A 13,223-nucleotide genomic window follows, 5' to 3' on the forward strand; every position below is an offset into this window, starting at 1 on the left:
TTTCTTCGGTCCTATTTATTTCTGGGTTCAGAAATTTTATTCAATGTTTTAGTCTGTCTCTGTATTTATTTTCATATTTAAATTCTCCCAGATTTGGCCAGTGGGAGTCTGTGAAAATAGGTTTGTGTGTCCTTTGGACATGTTTCTATCATTCTTTGGGTATTTCCTTGCTTTCTGGCACAGAAATGTCCCAGGGTCATCTATCTTCCCTGGCCAAGCCCTAGACTTAGTTATTTTTCCAAAGAGCCCAACTTGCCTTTTGATGAAGTGGGGGGAAACCCCAGGACGGTTGTTGAAAATACAAATGCCCAGGTCTACCCCAGACCTGCTGAGTGGAATCTCCAGGATTCAGGGGTGGCGATGAGCAGATCTGGGGACCTGGGAGGGGCCCCAGAAGCTGTTCTTTCCTCTTTGGGCTGCAGGAGCTTAGGGTGCATAGCTAGCTGCCTGCTCAGGTAGTGAAACCTGCATGGCAGGCATGAAGGCAGAGCCTTGGTTCCAGGACAGAAAGGGTCTCATTGCCTTCCTGGCCTCTCCCTGGGTCTCATGGGAGGCTGAGCTGGCGCTGTCTTCCTTCCTTGGCGTTGTGAGCCCCACCCTTCCGCAGGTCCTGCCCTGCCTTAGCCTGGCTGCCCCTGCCCACACCCCAGTCTGGGGGTTCAAGCCTCAGACCGGGGCCATCCAGTACCTGTGGGCCTTTTTTGTCTGATGACCAGGATTTGCCCCAGGAGTTTCCTGAATCCCTGATATTACTCAGTAGAGATGTCTAGTGAATTATGCTGAGCTGCTCAGAGGCTATTATGCATTATTAACAATTATGTTTATAAAGGATTTGTCAAAGCCTGGGAAATGCTTACTGTCTAATGCAAGTAAAATAGAAAAGCATTGTCTATACAGCAGGGCTGTACAGTGTTTGATTAAAAAGATTGGGGAGAATTAGATCAAAATGTGAATAAAGGTGGAATTATGGAAATTTGTTTTCTCTTGTATTTTCTTTCCTTTTTTCTTTCTTTTTTTTTTTTTTTAAAGATTTATTTATTTGAGAGAGAGAGAGAGGGAGCACGAATGGGAGGAGGGGAAGAGGGAGATAATCTCAAGCAGACTCCCCGCTGAGCATCGACCCTCGCTCCTCCCCCAGCCCCCCATGCAGAGCTTATCTCAAGACCCATGAGATCCTGACCCATGAGATCATGACCTGAGCAGAAATCAGGAGTCAGATGCTTAACCCACTGAGCCACCCACATTATTATTTTTCTTTAAGATTTCTGTACTCTCTAAATTTCCTTAAATAGAGCACTTATTATTTTGATCCATAAAAAGACTGCTCCAGGAGGCCTGCTGGACCTACAGTACCAGGGAAGGCTGGGGCCAGCCCCCCACTGGCCTAGGAGCTGTAAGACTGGAGAGCCTGCTGAGGCTGATTTCTCAGGTTCTGGGGCCCTTTGAGCAGTACAGGTCTTGTTGGGGTAAGGAGGGCAGTGTGTCAGTGGGATGAAAACACAGGGCAGGCTTTCCTGGCCCGTGAGAGTGGGGTGACTAGTCACTCTCCCCTCAGCTGGTCAAAGCTGGAACAGCTGAAGTTGAGATGGGGGGGACAGGGGTGTTGCTGGGAGGGAAGAGGGCGCAGAAAGGTGAGCAGCACCCTGAGACTCCCCGAGCTAGCTGGGGCCTCAGCAGAGTAAGGCCGAGCTGCCTGTGGGGAAACAGGGGAGGGCCCTCAGCTAAGCAGGAGTGGCCAAGCGGCCTTTGTCCTGAAGATGGGCCTAGGCTGAGGGTTGAAAAATCCTGCAGGGGAGGCTGAATGGCTGATTCATTTATAGAAGCTTATGATGTACTCTGTCCACTGTCCACTTTCATTGCCATTTGACCCTACAAGGAAGGTACGATCGCTGTTAGTATGCTCATTTTACAGATGAGGGAAGCAAGGCACAGCGAGGTTCTGGAATTTGACCAAGATCGCACAGCTTCTAGGTGGCAGAAGCTGACTCTGGATTCTGTGCTTTAGGCCACTTGCCCATGCTGATGGGCCCCTGGGGTGGCTTTGCTCCAGCCTCCTGCAAACCTGACTCCCATCCATGCCATCTTCCTTGGCGAAGCGGTAAAAGGAATAGAAAGGATGCTGGCCGGCGGTGGTCCGAGGCCAGTGCGCTAACCTGCTGCCCTCCCGCCCTCATCTCTTCCAGGCCTCGCTGGTACTACAGGTGTCCTACACACCACTCCCTGGAGCTGTGCCCCTGTTCCCGCCCTCTGCATCTCTGGAACCCTCGCCCACTCTGCCCAACATGGATATGATGGCTGGTGAGGAGCCCATCCTGGCAGGGCCCCTGGGGAGAAGCCTGACAGCAGTGTGGGAGCCTGGGGGCAGGAGGCCAGCGTGAGCCTTCGGGGGCTGCCAGGGTCCATAGAAGAGAGGACACCAGTGGGTGGGAGGTCCTGAGAGCGGCCGTCTGCCACACAGGGAAAGTGCCACTAGGATCGGTGTGAGGAAGCCCTCCTGGGGAGGGGCTGTGCCTGGGCTGCTGCTCCGCACTGGGCAGCTGGGAGCTGGGTGGGACGGCACACCTTTGCTGGGATGGGATCTGCCCCAGGAGATACCCCAGAGGTGAATGCTTCCCTGATCTGGGACTTCCTAGGCCTTTGGCCATGGTGTTGTAACAATACAACTGGGTGTGCCTTGAAAGAGCCCTGGGCAGATGCCAAGGGACATGGCTTCCTTTCTTGACTTTGGCACCAAGTAGCTGTGTGACTTTGGGCCGGCCACGCTCCCTCTCTGGGCCTGTCGTTTATCATTTGTGAAATGAGCAGACTGAGTTAGCAAGTTCCAGGGTTGTCTCAGTTCTCTTCACTTGCCTCTGCTGGCCTTGTCACAGAAGGATCCCGCCAGGGTGCTGGGCTTGCCGTTGTGAGGCTGGTGAGGCCTCCATGTGGTCCGGCCTGCTGGAATGTGCAGAAAGCTGCACAGATGGGCCAGGTGGGGACTTGGCCATGGGAAAGAGTCTGCAGGTTCTCTCTGGGTGAAGGGAGCCAGAGGCAAACACGGCCTTCAAACCCTAGCAGCCTCTGCTAGGGGTGTGCCCTGAGCCTGCCCTGTCCAGCTACGTTGTTGGAGCTCCACGCCGTCAGAGCTTGGAGATGAGGAGAGCAATCCGGACTGGGGCGTAGGTTCCTGGGGAGGGTGGGTGGTGGGCAGAAAGAAGGGGTGCTCCTGGTGACAGAATGGGGGGTGAAGGGCCCGAGTGCTCTGGAACCACCTTGGAGGTGGGTCCGACTGAGTTAGGGTTCTGGCTATGCAGGGAAAGCTCCCAAAGGTCACAAATCCCCAGTCCTGCCTGGAAGGTGGTGAGAAGGGACAGTCTTCAGCAGACATGGGAACAATTTCTGAATTTTGTGCCAGGCTTGGGTAGCCAGGGAGAGCAAGCTTGGGGGGTGGGGATGCCCTAGGTTGGCTCCCCTCACCCAGCTCCTTCCTCGCCTCCTGGGGCTGTACCCTGCCCCTATGCCAGGTGGGGGACAGAGCCGGGCTGAGACTTGGTCCCTGCTCAGTGACAGCACCGTGGACACGAGAAACTCTGGAAAGAAGTGGCTGGCCCCCACGGGTGAGACCCGGGTCAGGCTCTCCTGATCCTGATCCTACCACCTGTAACAGCTCACTGTTGCCATCTGTCAGCTCACCAAAGTGGGACCTGGGACAAGGTGGTCAGAGGCGCTGATCCCATAGGACATGGTGGGGAGGGCTAGGGCCATTTCTTTCCTTCCTGTTGACTAACTGGACTGACCACCTTCACATCTCAGCTGTTGGAAGCTCCTCTTTCTCCCTCATCCATCCTGACTCACTGACAGGAGGGGAGGTGGGTGGTGGGTCTTCGTGCCCAAGCCCTTTGGCTCCTCCATTGGCTGGGTAGGGTCCCAAGCACCAGGCCAGAGGGACCAGCCCTTATTAGTAGCCTCTCTGCCCAGACACAGGGGGAGAGGAGGACACCGAGGACCAGGGGCTCACGGGAGATGAGGCAGAGCCATCGCTGGATCAGAGCGGTGCCCCAGGCCCCGGGGCACCCACCACCCCAAGGAAGCCACCTTCTCATCCGCCTCCCTACCACCCCGGGAGCAAGAGGAAAAGAAGTGCTCCCACTCCCAGAAAGCTGCTGTCGGACAAACCGCAGGACTTCCAGGTAATGGGCTGACTCTCTGACCGCAGTCTCCTCTTTTAGTACTGTCTGTCCAGCCTGGAGCAGGTCCTAAGAGCTCTTCTAGTCAGGAGTCTGTGGTTCCCCCGGTCCCCAGCAGATGCAGAATGAGGAGGTCACACATTGTGGCCTCAGAACACAGGCCCCTGGTTTTGTGCTTTACAGGAAAGGTTGGGGGGAGCGCTGGAGAGATCCAGCCCATCTTTACATTTGTTACGTGCATTCCAACAAGGCTTTATCAGGCTAGCTAGCTTTTGGCTTCTCATAGTGTGGTCCTTGGGCCAGCAGCAGGAGCAGCACCTGGAAGCTGGATGGAAACGCAGACCGCCAGCCCTGCTGAATCAGAATCTGCATTTTAACAAGATCCCCAGACAAGGAAGCTCTGTCTGGCTCTTTGTTTTCTCTCTTGATCCATGTCCTTCCTTATACCCATGGATTCTTCCGAAGGCCGTGTAGAATTTGAGCGTGATCAAGCTCTTCACAGAATAAACCGTTACTATGAACCCTCGGGCATATTTTAATCCAAAAACCTATCCCGTTTTATTTGCATTTTAATTTTGGTCCTTTGCTTATTCTTTTTCTTTTCTACGAAATTTCCTATGTTGATATAGTTGCATTTAGTGATACTGAGCTCTTCAGAACTACTTTTAAAGTTAAAGACAGGAAACTTAGCTCTTTACCAAGTGCCACAAATTGTAAAAATACATTTTACTTCTAAATCTTGGTAATTTAAGTGAAAGTGCTAGCTGTAACCGCTGTGTATTTGCCTGAGAGACAAAATTCTGACATTATTATTATTTTTATTCCCAAGTCATGTACTTACTGCTTTTGTCTCCTTTGAAAATTAATGTATGTTTTTTGTTGAAAACAGAAAATACAGGAAAATGAAGAGAATAAAAAATCATGGATCTACCTTCCCGATATTATTAGTAATATATTCTTCTGTAGTACGGCTTAAAGAAAAGCATTGTTCAGTCCATCAATAAATAAATGTCGACTGAAACTTAAAACCAGTAAACATCGTATTTTTCCATGAAAATTGTTCTTGTATTTTAAAATTTCATGTTTTAAAATATTTTGCCTAAAATTGGAAGCACAGATCTTCCTGAAATCTTTGTCTACTTAAAGTTCAATAGAGAAAACTCTTAATTTATTTCTCAGAATGTGAGAAAACGTTGTATCTTATAAAGAATAAAAAGTGGGATCAATTCACTGTGTCAGTTCAGCCCCTGAGAGAGCTGTCAGCGAGGAACATTCAGGCCGCTTAGATGTGCGGGCGTCAAGGGGTCTGAGGGAAGGCTTGTCCCAACAGCCGCATGGAATGAGCTAGGCTCTGGGTCCTCGGCGCAGCCCTCGAATTTAGAGCTGGGAGCTTTCTTGGGGCAGCTTGGCAGCTCTTGTGTGGAACTATGGGTTTTTAGAGATGCAAGGGACCTTGATAGAAAAATATGACTGTTCTTATAATGCTCTTCCTAATACCTTTTTAATACCCTTCCCCAGAAGCCAGCAGTGAGAATGGTCCCTGAGATTTCCGACTCTCCTGGGGCCTGACGACATCCCCCCTCCTCCTGCTCATGGCTTCTCTTGGCTTCCAGATCAGGGTGCAAGTGATCGAGGGGCGCCAGCTGCCAGGGTTGAATATCAAGCCTGTGGTCAAGGTCACGGCTGCTGGGCAGACCAAGAGGACACGAATCCACAAGGGAAACAGCCTGCTCTTCAATGAGGTGGGAGATGCTGGGTATAAGGACGAGGACCACGCTGGCCCTTCCAAATTGGGAGTGCATAGCAGACACGGGACAGTCCATTTGGTTTTCAAATCGAGAGATATGCTGGGTCCCTAGTAGGTCATCTGAGGAACTGGGGTGGGAGGGTGGTTCTGGCTCTTCTTCCTGCCTTGGGCTCCCAGTGCTCCACATCTCTGACACACCGTAGGGCCAGCCTCTACCCCACCGAGATGACAACCTCTGTGAGGTCAAGGGCGGGATATCTCAGAACTTGTGGAATCCCCAGAGCCTGCTGTTGGGCTGAGCTCAGTCCACACTTCTGGGTGGACCAGACCTGAAGGCTGTGGGCAGCGGCTCACCCTCTCCTTGGCCTCTGGCATGGGCAGGCACTCATTCGTTTCCCTTTTGCCCTGAATCACAGACTCTCTTCTTCAACGTGTTTGACTCTCCCTCGGAGCTGTTCGAGGAGCCCATCTTTATCACGGTATGTCTCAGTAATCAGTCTCCTCTGTGGGTTACGTGTACACTCGCTTGCGTGCCACGTGTATCAGCATGCATGAGTGTGTGCACCTGTCAGTGTGAGTGTGAGCGAGTGTGAGGAAGAAGCCGTGCAGCCCAGGGCACGGGTGACGGGAGCGGCTCACCACCAAGCTCTGTTGGTCACAGAAATGCCTTTGGCAGCTCAGATGGAGGCAACAGCGGAGTGGGGAACCCCCACTGCCCAGCACAACCCACGGGGCCAAAGGTCAGGGTTCTGAAGTCATTCTTGCTGCAGACCCCGATTTTTATTTTATTTTGTTTGCCCATGTGCCTGTTTCTGGCCAAGAGCTTCTTTCTTTCGGCCTCAGTTCCCCCCCCCCCTTTTTTTGGCCTTTCTTCTGAAAGGCAGTATGGTTTATTTTTTGAAGGTGTGGGTTCTGCACCTGCTTCTGTCATTTAGGGGTTGTTGATACTCTACAAGTCCTGTAGCCTCTCTGGGCCTCTGTTCCTTCATCTGTAAAGTGGGCATAATAATAGTACCTACTCAGGGGATTCATGTGAGTTTAAACTTTGCTCAGAGCAGTCTCAGAACAGAGTGCGTGCTCTAAGTGTTGGCTGTTTCTGTTTGGGAGGGAAGAGCTGTTGTATTGGGTCCTGTATGGGCCAACATTTACTTGTAAATGAGAGTTTTAATTTATCTCCCTCTCCCAGGTGGTAGACTCCCGTTCTCTCCGGACAGATGCTCTCATTGGGGAATTCCGGGTAATTATGTATTTTTTTTGAAAGCAGTTAGTTGTTGCTAATTCATGTTACTGGAGATTCTGTAGGTAATGTGCAGAGGCTGGTACTTTGGGGGTCCTGTTCCTCTTGGTCAGTGTTGGGAAATACAGTAAAAATAAAAAAGACAAGACAAAATCTCCAAACTCAAAAATCCTCTCCACAGAGGTCGTAGAGAAAGAACAGAATTTTATTATTGGATACGTATCAGTCCAGAAGGGGATGCACATGGCAGGCTATCCACTAGGAGATTGTAAAGGCAGCAGGAAATCCTTTACACCACTGAGAAATTCTTTACAACCCACCCCTTACCTGTTCGCAGGTAAGTAGTTCTCACGGCGGACGATGGACAGCGCCCTCGCCATGCACAGTTCATCCTCACCACCTGGTGATGGGTTGACCATCGGTGTTAGCTAACTGACTTTCTCCAGAGGGAGAAACAGAAAAGCTTGCATTTTTGTGATGAGGGTTTTTTTTTTTTTTTAATACAACTTGGACCCAAGCCTGTGCTGGAGGCCTGCCCCTCCCTTCCCACAGAAAAAGCAGAGAAAATACTTATATTTATAAGGTTTCCAAGGTAAATGATTTGACAGAAAGAGTGGAGAGGGAAATCTTTTCCCTTATGTCCAACGGGGGAATTTGGCTTCTTATTCTGATTCATATCTGTCCTTATATCTGGACAGACAGTGACATTGGTGGTTAGGTGGCCTTCCCCCTAATTCTGACTCAGGCCAGGGTGACACCGGTGCTCTGGCTTGCAAGTGGAGTCCAGATGTAGAGTCCAGGGGGATCAGGGTGAGACACAGGGGAGAAGGGGGAGCCTGCCCTCCCCATCCCCATTTGTCCCATACAGTACAGAAGCGAAGAGTGCACTTTAGAGAACCAAGGACTGACTAGGACTCAGCTCCCAGGGAGGCATCAACAAATCTCAGGAAGTAAAGGCAAGTAGCTAGCAATGGAGATCTTCACGAATGGTGTTTTAATGCAAACCTCACTGATTTTCTCATTTTTGAATCTTCAGGCATTTATCAAATGGAAGAAGGAATACAGGCTTATTTTAACCTCCTCTTGCTATCGAAATAAAATATGGCCCCTTCTCTGGGAAGTAGTCACAAGACAAAAAACGAAAGCAAATTTTCTGGAAAAGCAGTTACTAAAAAAGAATGGGATCGGACCTGGGTCATTCTGTAATGAATGGGGTTCTATGTCTTGAGTCTCTAATCTTTGAAGCATATCCGTAGTCTGAGAACCCAGAGGTTAAGGTAAAAAATTGTTTTCTTTTTTTCTAATTATGAAAGTAATCCATGATCAAATTTTTTAGAGCGATTTTAGGTTCATAGCAAACTAGAGTGGAAAGTACAGAGTTCTCACCTATCTCCGGCTATCCCCGTGCACAAGCTCCTGGCCCATCCATGTTCCATTGATCTATGGATTTTTATAGAAAATTATAAAATATAGGAAAGGAAAAAATAAAAAAATAAAATAAAACTAACACCTAAGTCTACCAGCCAGAGAGAGCACAGTCACCCTTCTGTTGTGTTTCTTTTGCCCGTTCTTTCCTATACGCCAATGAACCTTACCAAACTTTGACCATGTATTCTGCACTTTTTCCACGTAACGTCAGCTGATGAACATTTCTCCATGTCTCCAAATGATCTTCAAAGCATGGTTTTTAATGAAATGACATAATGTACCATCTTTCACTGAACGCTCCAAGGGCAAAAGTTTGACTTGTGTTTCTCGGTTTAATTTCAGATGGACGTGGGTACCATCTACAGAGAGCCCCGTGAGTCATGTCCTCATCCCTTTGGCCATATCCTTGCATTTTGGTTCTGGAGAATGTTGGGCACAGCCGTTTGGGACAATCGCCTTTTTCCCTTGGGGGTTTTAGACTTTAGAGGTAGAGTCTGATCCTGGAGATGAGAGCCGCAGGAAAGAAGAGAAGGCAGGCTTCCATCTTCCAAGTCACCTAGGCCCTCAGGGAGATCAAACCTTCTCATGGGTCTTGGCTGGTCCAGCCAGGGATGCTAAATTTGGAAGGCCCCAAGCAAATGTTGTTGGAGATGAAGTCCCCTCTGACAGGGGTGGGCCATTTTGATACCAAGTCTAGATTTCTTCACACCCTGGCTTTTGGTCCGGTCACTTCCTGAAAGGGAGGTAAATGGCCTGGGGTCTGGCTTTGGCAGACTCTTCTTGGCCTACATGAACACTCAAAGTCTGGCCCCCATGTCCCTGTGAATAAATCCCTCATCACCCAAATGTAGTTGGCCCCGGGCTCTGGACGTGGTGGCAGACATGGGTCCTTCCAACTCTGCCCTCACCAATGGATGTTGTCTCTCTTAGGACATGCCTATCTGAGGAAGTGGCTGCTCCTCTCGGACCCTGACGATTTCTCTGCTGGGGCCAGAGGTTACCTGAAAGCAAGCCTCTGTGTTCTGGGGCCTGGAGATGAAGCGCCTGTGAGTACATTGCGGGGGTCCTCCTCACAGCTCCTCCATCTATCAGGAGATAGAGGAAGAGGGAGAGGGAGTCCCAGCATACTCGGCGTGAGCACAGAACCCAATGCAGGGCTTGATCTCAAAACCCTGAGATCACGACCTGAGCCAAAACCAAGAGTCAGACGTTTAATCACCTGAGCCACCCAGGTGCCCCATCTATTTTTTTTTTATTGCTTTTTACAATTGAGATGTAATTGACATATAACATTATATTAGTTTCAGTCATATAATGAATAAATGATTCATTATTTGTATACATTGTGAAATGATCATCACAGTAAATCTAGTTACCATCCATTGCCTTATGAAGTTTCAAACTTTTAGGATCTATTCTCTCAGTAACTTTCAAATGCACAACAGAGAATTATTAACTAGAGTCTCCATGCTGTGCATTATATCCTCGTGACTTTTACTTACCTGATAACTGGAAGTTTGTACACATTGAACCCCTTCCTCCAGTCCACTCTCCCCCACCCCCCGACAACCACCAAACTGTTGTATATTTTTCTTTTTTGCAAAAGTGAGATCATTCTCTATATTCTACTCCAAGTTGAATTTTATCCCCTGAGAATATACCATTATCATCTTTACACACCAGTAAGTCAAGTTCAAGTTGGAGATGGAAAGAATGAGATAGGTGTGCAGACCTGGGGAGGTATCAGCATCTTTTATGTTTGGCAAGAAAGAAGGTTGAGAATAGCCGTGGGAGAGGGAAGAAGGGTTAATTCCAGGTAAATGGAAGGACACAAGAGCACCCAGCTCTGTAGAACGTCATTATACTCAGAGGCCTGGAAGCAGGTGGGCGGACAGCCGAGATGTTGGGCGTGGGGAGGGCAGGACTAGGGGAAGCGCAGGGCCAAAGTAGCTTGGGGATCGGGACATGGCTGGCGGTGCTGGGTGGGAAGGGTGCAGGAGTGCAAGGCTTAGAACTGGTGAGGGGGACAGAGAATAGGGAAGGGGTAGGGAACGCACATTTATTGAGCACCTGCTGTGTGCCAAGCTGTGTTGGGAGCTCCTCTCTGTGTGAGTGGGAGGTTGGAGGAGGCAGATAGGTTGCAAGCTATCTTCAGAGAAGGGTTTCAGTGGTCAAGGTTTTGCTAGAGGAGTGGCCCTGAGTAGCTGGAGGTTCCAGTTGTGACCATACCTCTAGTAGCGGAAGGGAAGGGGAGACTAAGGGGAGCTGCTGGTGGAGGAAGGGAACCTTGTTGGCGAATGACTTGACCACACTGATGTGGATTATCTTATGGGAGAATTGAAAATCAAATAGGCAAGTGTTGAGGCAGGTGCTGAAGTCAGGAAGGAAAGGTGAGCACTTGTCCTCGGCTTGGTGGATGGTGTCAGTGAGAACCAGGGGAGAGAGTGGCGCATGGGGTGATGGGGTCTTCAGATAAAAGACATGGTGGAGTGATGGGGGGTGCAGGTGCAAGGTGTGGCCTTCTCTTCCCAGCCTGGGATGGCCAAGAGGAGAGGGAGAGGCAAGAGTGGGGAAATCAGATCTCCAAGGGAGAAGAGTGGTAGGAGGCAGAGGGCAAGTTATATGAGAGTCAGGAATAGGAGTTGGCTGATGACAAGGGCTCAGAAAGTCACAGTGGAAGGGGTTGGGGATGGAGAGCGCAGGGTTCTGTGCTGTACGGGGGGCTGATGGAGCTCCAGTGGGCAAGCCCCACCTAAAAAGACCTGTCCCTCTCTTTTGTCCCATGCAGTCCCGTCCTGTCCTTCTGTAGCATGTCTTTCCAAACATCATGCCATCTTGCTCCTTCTCATGGCATCTCTGAGTCTATCACCAGTCTCTAAAAACATTTCTTCCTCTTTTTCCTATGAATTGGAACCTTGTTTTTTCCTGATGAAGCCACTTCTTTTGAAACCAACTCAGACAGAAGCCCCTACTTTCTGCTCCGACTCTCCGTGGGTTCTGGAATGGGAGGAGCAGCCAGCTTCGGTGTTCCCACTGCAGCCTTCCAGCCGGCGGCTCTTCCCAACCTCAGCACGGCCTCCTCCTTTAATTACAGGCTGCTTTGCTGTTTGTTTCTCCCTCTCTGGGCTATTACCTACCCCTCGCATAGGCAGAGCTGGTCCAGGGGCATCCCTGCTTCCCGATTCTCACCTTCGCCATTGTCCTGAGGTGTGACATATCCTCACTGATGAGCCACCGACATCTGATTTTATTTCCTTTAAGACCCTGAGTTCAGAAATCCCTCTCTCCACCACTCTGTCACCCCTGCTGAAAGACAGTCCTTTCTCCCTGGCATTACAGTACCCCCCCGCCCCCCCACCAGCCTCTGCTGGTTTTCGCAATCCATTAGTGCCCTCCTGCCACGCTCTCCCCTCCTCCAGCCTGGATGCCATCCTCCACCACAGCTCTCACCACATGCTTCCTGGCCCCATAGTAGGGGTCTCCTGCGACACCTCAGGACCCCACCATCCCTCACTGTTTACACCATTCCTTGGTCACTTTCAGTGGCAGAAGTCACCTGGAGGTGCTGGCTAGGTGAACATGGGTGCTATCAACCTCTTCTCTTACTTGAGTGTGGTTTACTCCTTGTCCCATTCGCCACAGTGCTGTTTCCAGACTTTGCTCTCTTTCCTAAGCCTCATTCTCTGCCTCCTGAGAGAGGCAGAGCTGCACAGTGGTGAACAATAGAAACTCCTGAAGCTCCTTCTGTCCTCATTTCTGACTTCATTTGTCTTTTCTCACTTCCCCAGCTTCCTGCCTCCTTTGCCCTGTGCTCCGGTCCTCCACCATCTTGTTCTCCCTGCTCTTCCTGGTGTCTTCTCTTCTGCCCTTAGACCTGTACCGGGCTCAGGATTTCCCTACCTTCAAACACCCTCACCCACTTCCCTCATTTCTCCCCACCGCTCTTCTCCAGGTTGCTTGCAGTTTGCTTCCAGGCATGACCAACTTCATCAGGGGGCATGCTGGGTACCTCTTCTCTCCTCCTCTCCCAGCTGCTCATTCCTTCTCCTCTTCATGAGGATTCCTGCTATCTTCCTTCCCTGAAGCCTGGAAGGTCCCCATTGCCAACCTCCAGGAGCTCTTCTCTGCTATTAATCCTCTCTGTTCCTCCACAGCCTTTGATTCCAGAGCCCATGACTTAATTCAAATTCTCTTCTCCCTTAGCATGGGTGATTTTCCCCGATTCTTGCTATTTGTTTGTTTGTTTTATGGATCCTTCAAATTCAGTGGTTTAATAAAGTTCCCTTGCTTGCCTCTTTGCTGTGTCCTTGACCCTCACTTTCATGGAGCCCATCTCTGTCCACATGAGGCTCCTAAATTGATCCAGCTTGGATCTTTGGAGCTCTAGACACTCAGTTTCAGTTGCTGAGTAATAAAGCCACAGAAACATGTCCTGTAGGCCCCTCTAACTTAACATAGGAAAACTCGTGTTCATCTGCTGCTCACCTTCCATGATCGCGCCCATCTTGTGTTAGGTGACATCTTAGGAAACGGCACCGTCATCCACTCAGTCTCCCAAGCTAGAGGCCTTTCATTCCTCAACCCTCGGTCCCACATCTGTCAGTCCACATGCACGTGGTTGGTCAGTCTTGTAGGCATGATCACC

The 13,223-nt window shown here is 50.1% G+C and overlaps 1 protein-coding gene across 15 annotated transcripts in view; it reads left to right on the forward strand.

The window, feature by feature from the left end:
• The window catches only part of LOC111147978 (dysferlin), a 212,479-nt gene that overhangs the window by 55,781 nt on the left and 143,475 nt on the right, over positions 1-13,223 (forward strand). For 8 of the 15 annotated variants that reach the window (XM_022504299.1, XM_022504304.1, XM_022504303.1 and 5 more), the window contains exons 5-11: positions 2,184-2,298; positions 3,958-4,169; positions 5,780-5,908; positions 6,330-6,392; positions 7,100-7,150; positions 8,921-8,951; positions 9,509-9,624. In XM_022504299.1, the coding sequence (XP_022360007.1) occupies positions 2,184-2,298; positions 3,958-4,169; positions 5,780-5,908; positions 6,330-6,392; positions 7,100-7,150; positions 8,921-8,951; positions 9,509-9,624 (717 nt within the window). Of the gene's footprint in view, positions 1-2,183; positions 2,299-3,503; positions 3,597-3,957; positions 4,170-5,779; positions 5,909-6,329; positions 6,393-7,099; positions 7,151-8,920; positions 8,952-9,508; positions 9,625-13,223 lie in introns of all 15 variants that reach the window. The other 7 variants (XM_022504296.1, XM_022504295.1, XM_022504300.1 and 4 more) reach the window with 1 other exon arrangement.

Source organism: Enhydra lutris, unplaced genomic scaffold (genome assembly GCF_002288905.1).
Source record: "Enhydra lutris kenyoni isolate GAN:26980312 unplaced genomic scaffold, ASM228890v2 scaffoldscaffold18, whole genome shotgun sequence".
NCBI classification, from domain to species: domain Eukaryota; kingdom Metazoa; phylum Chordata; class Mammalia; order Carnivora; family Mustelidae; genus Enhydra; species Enhydra lutris.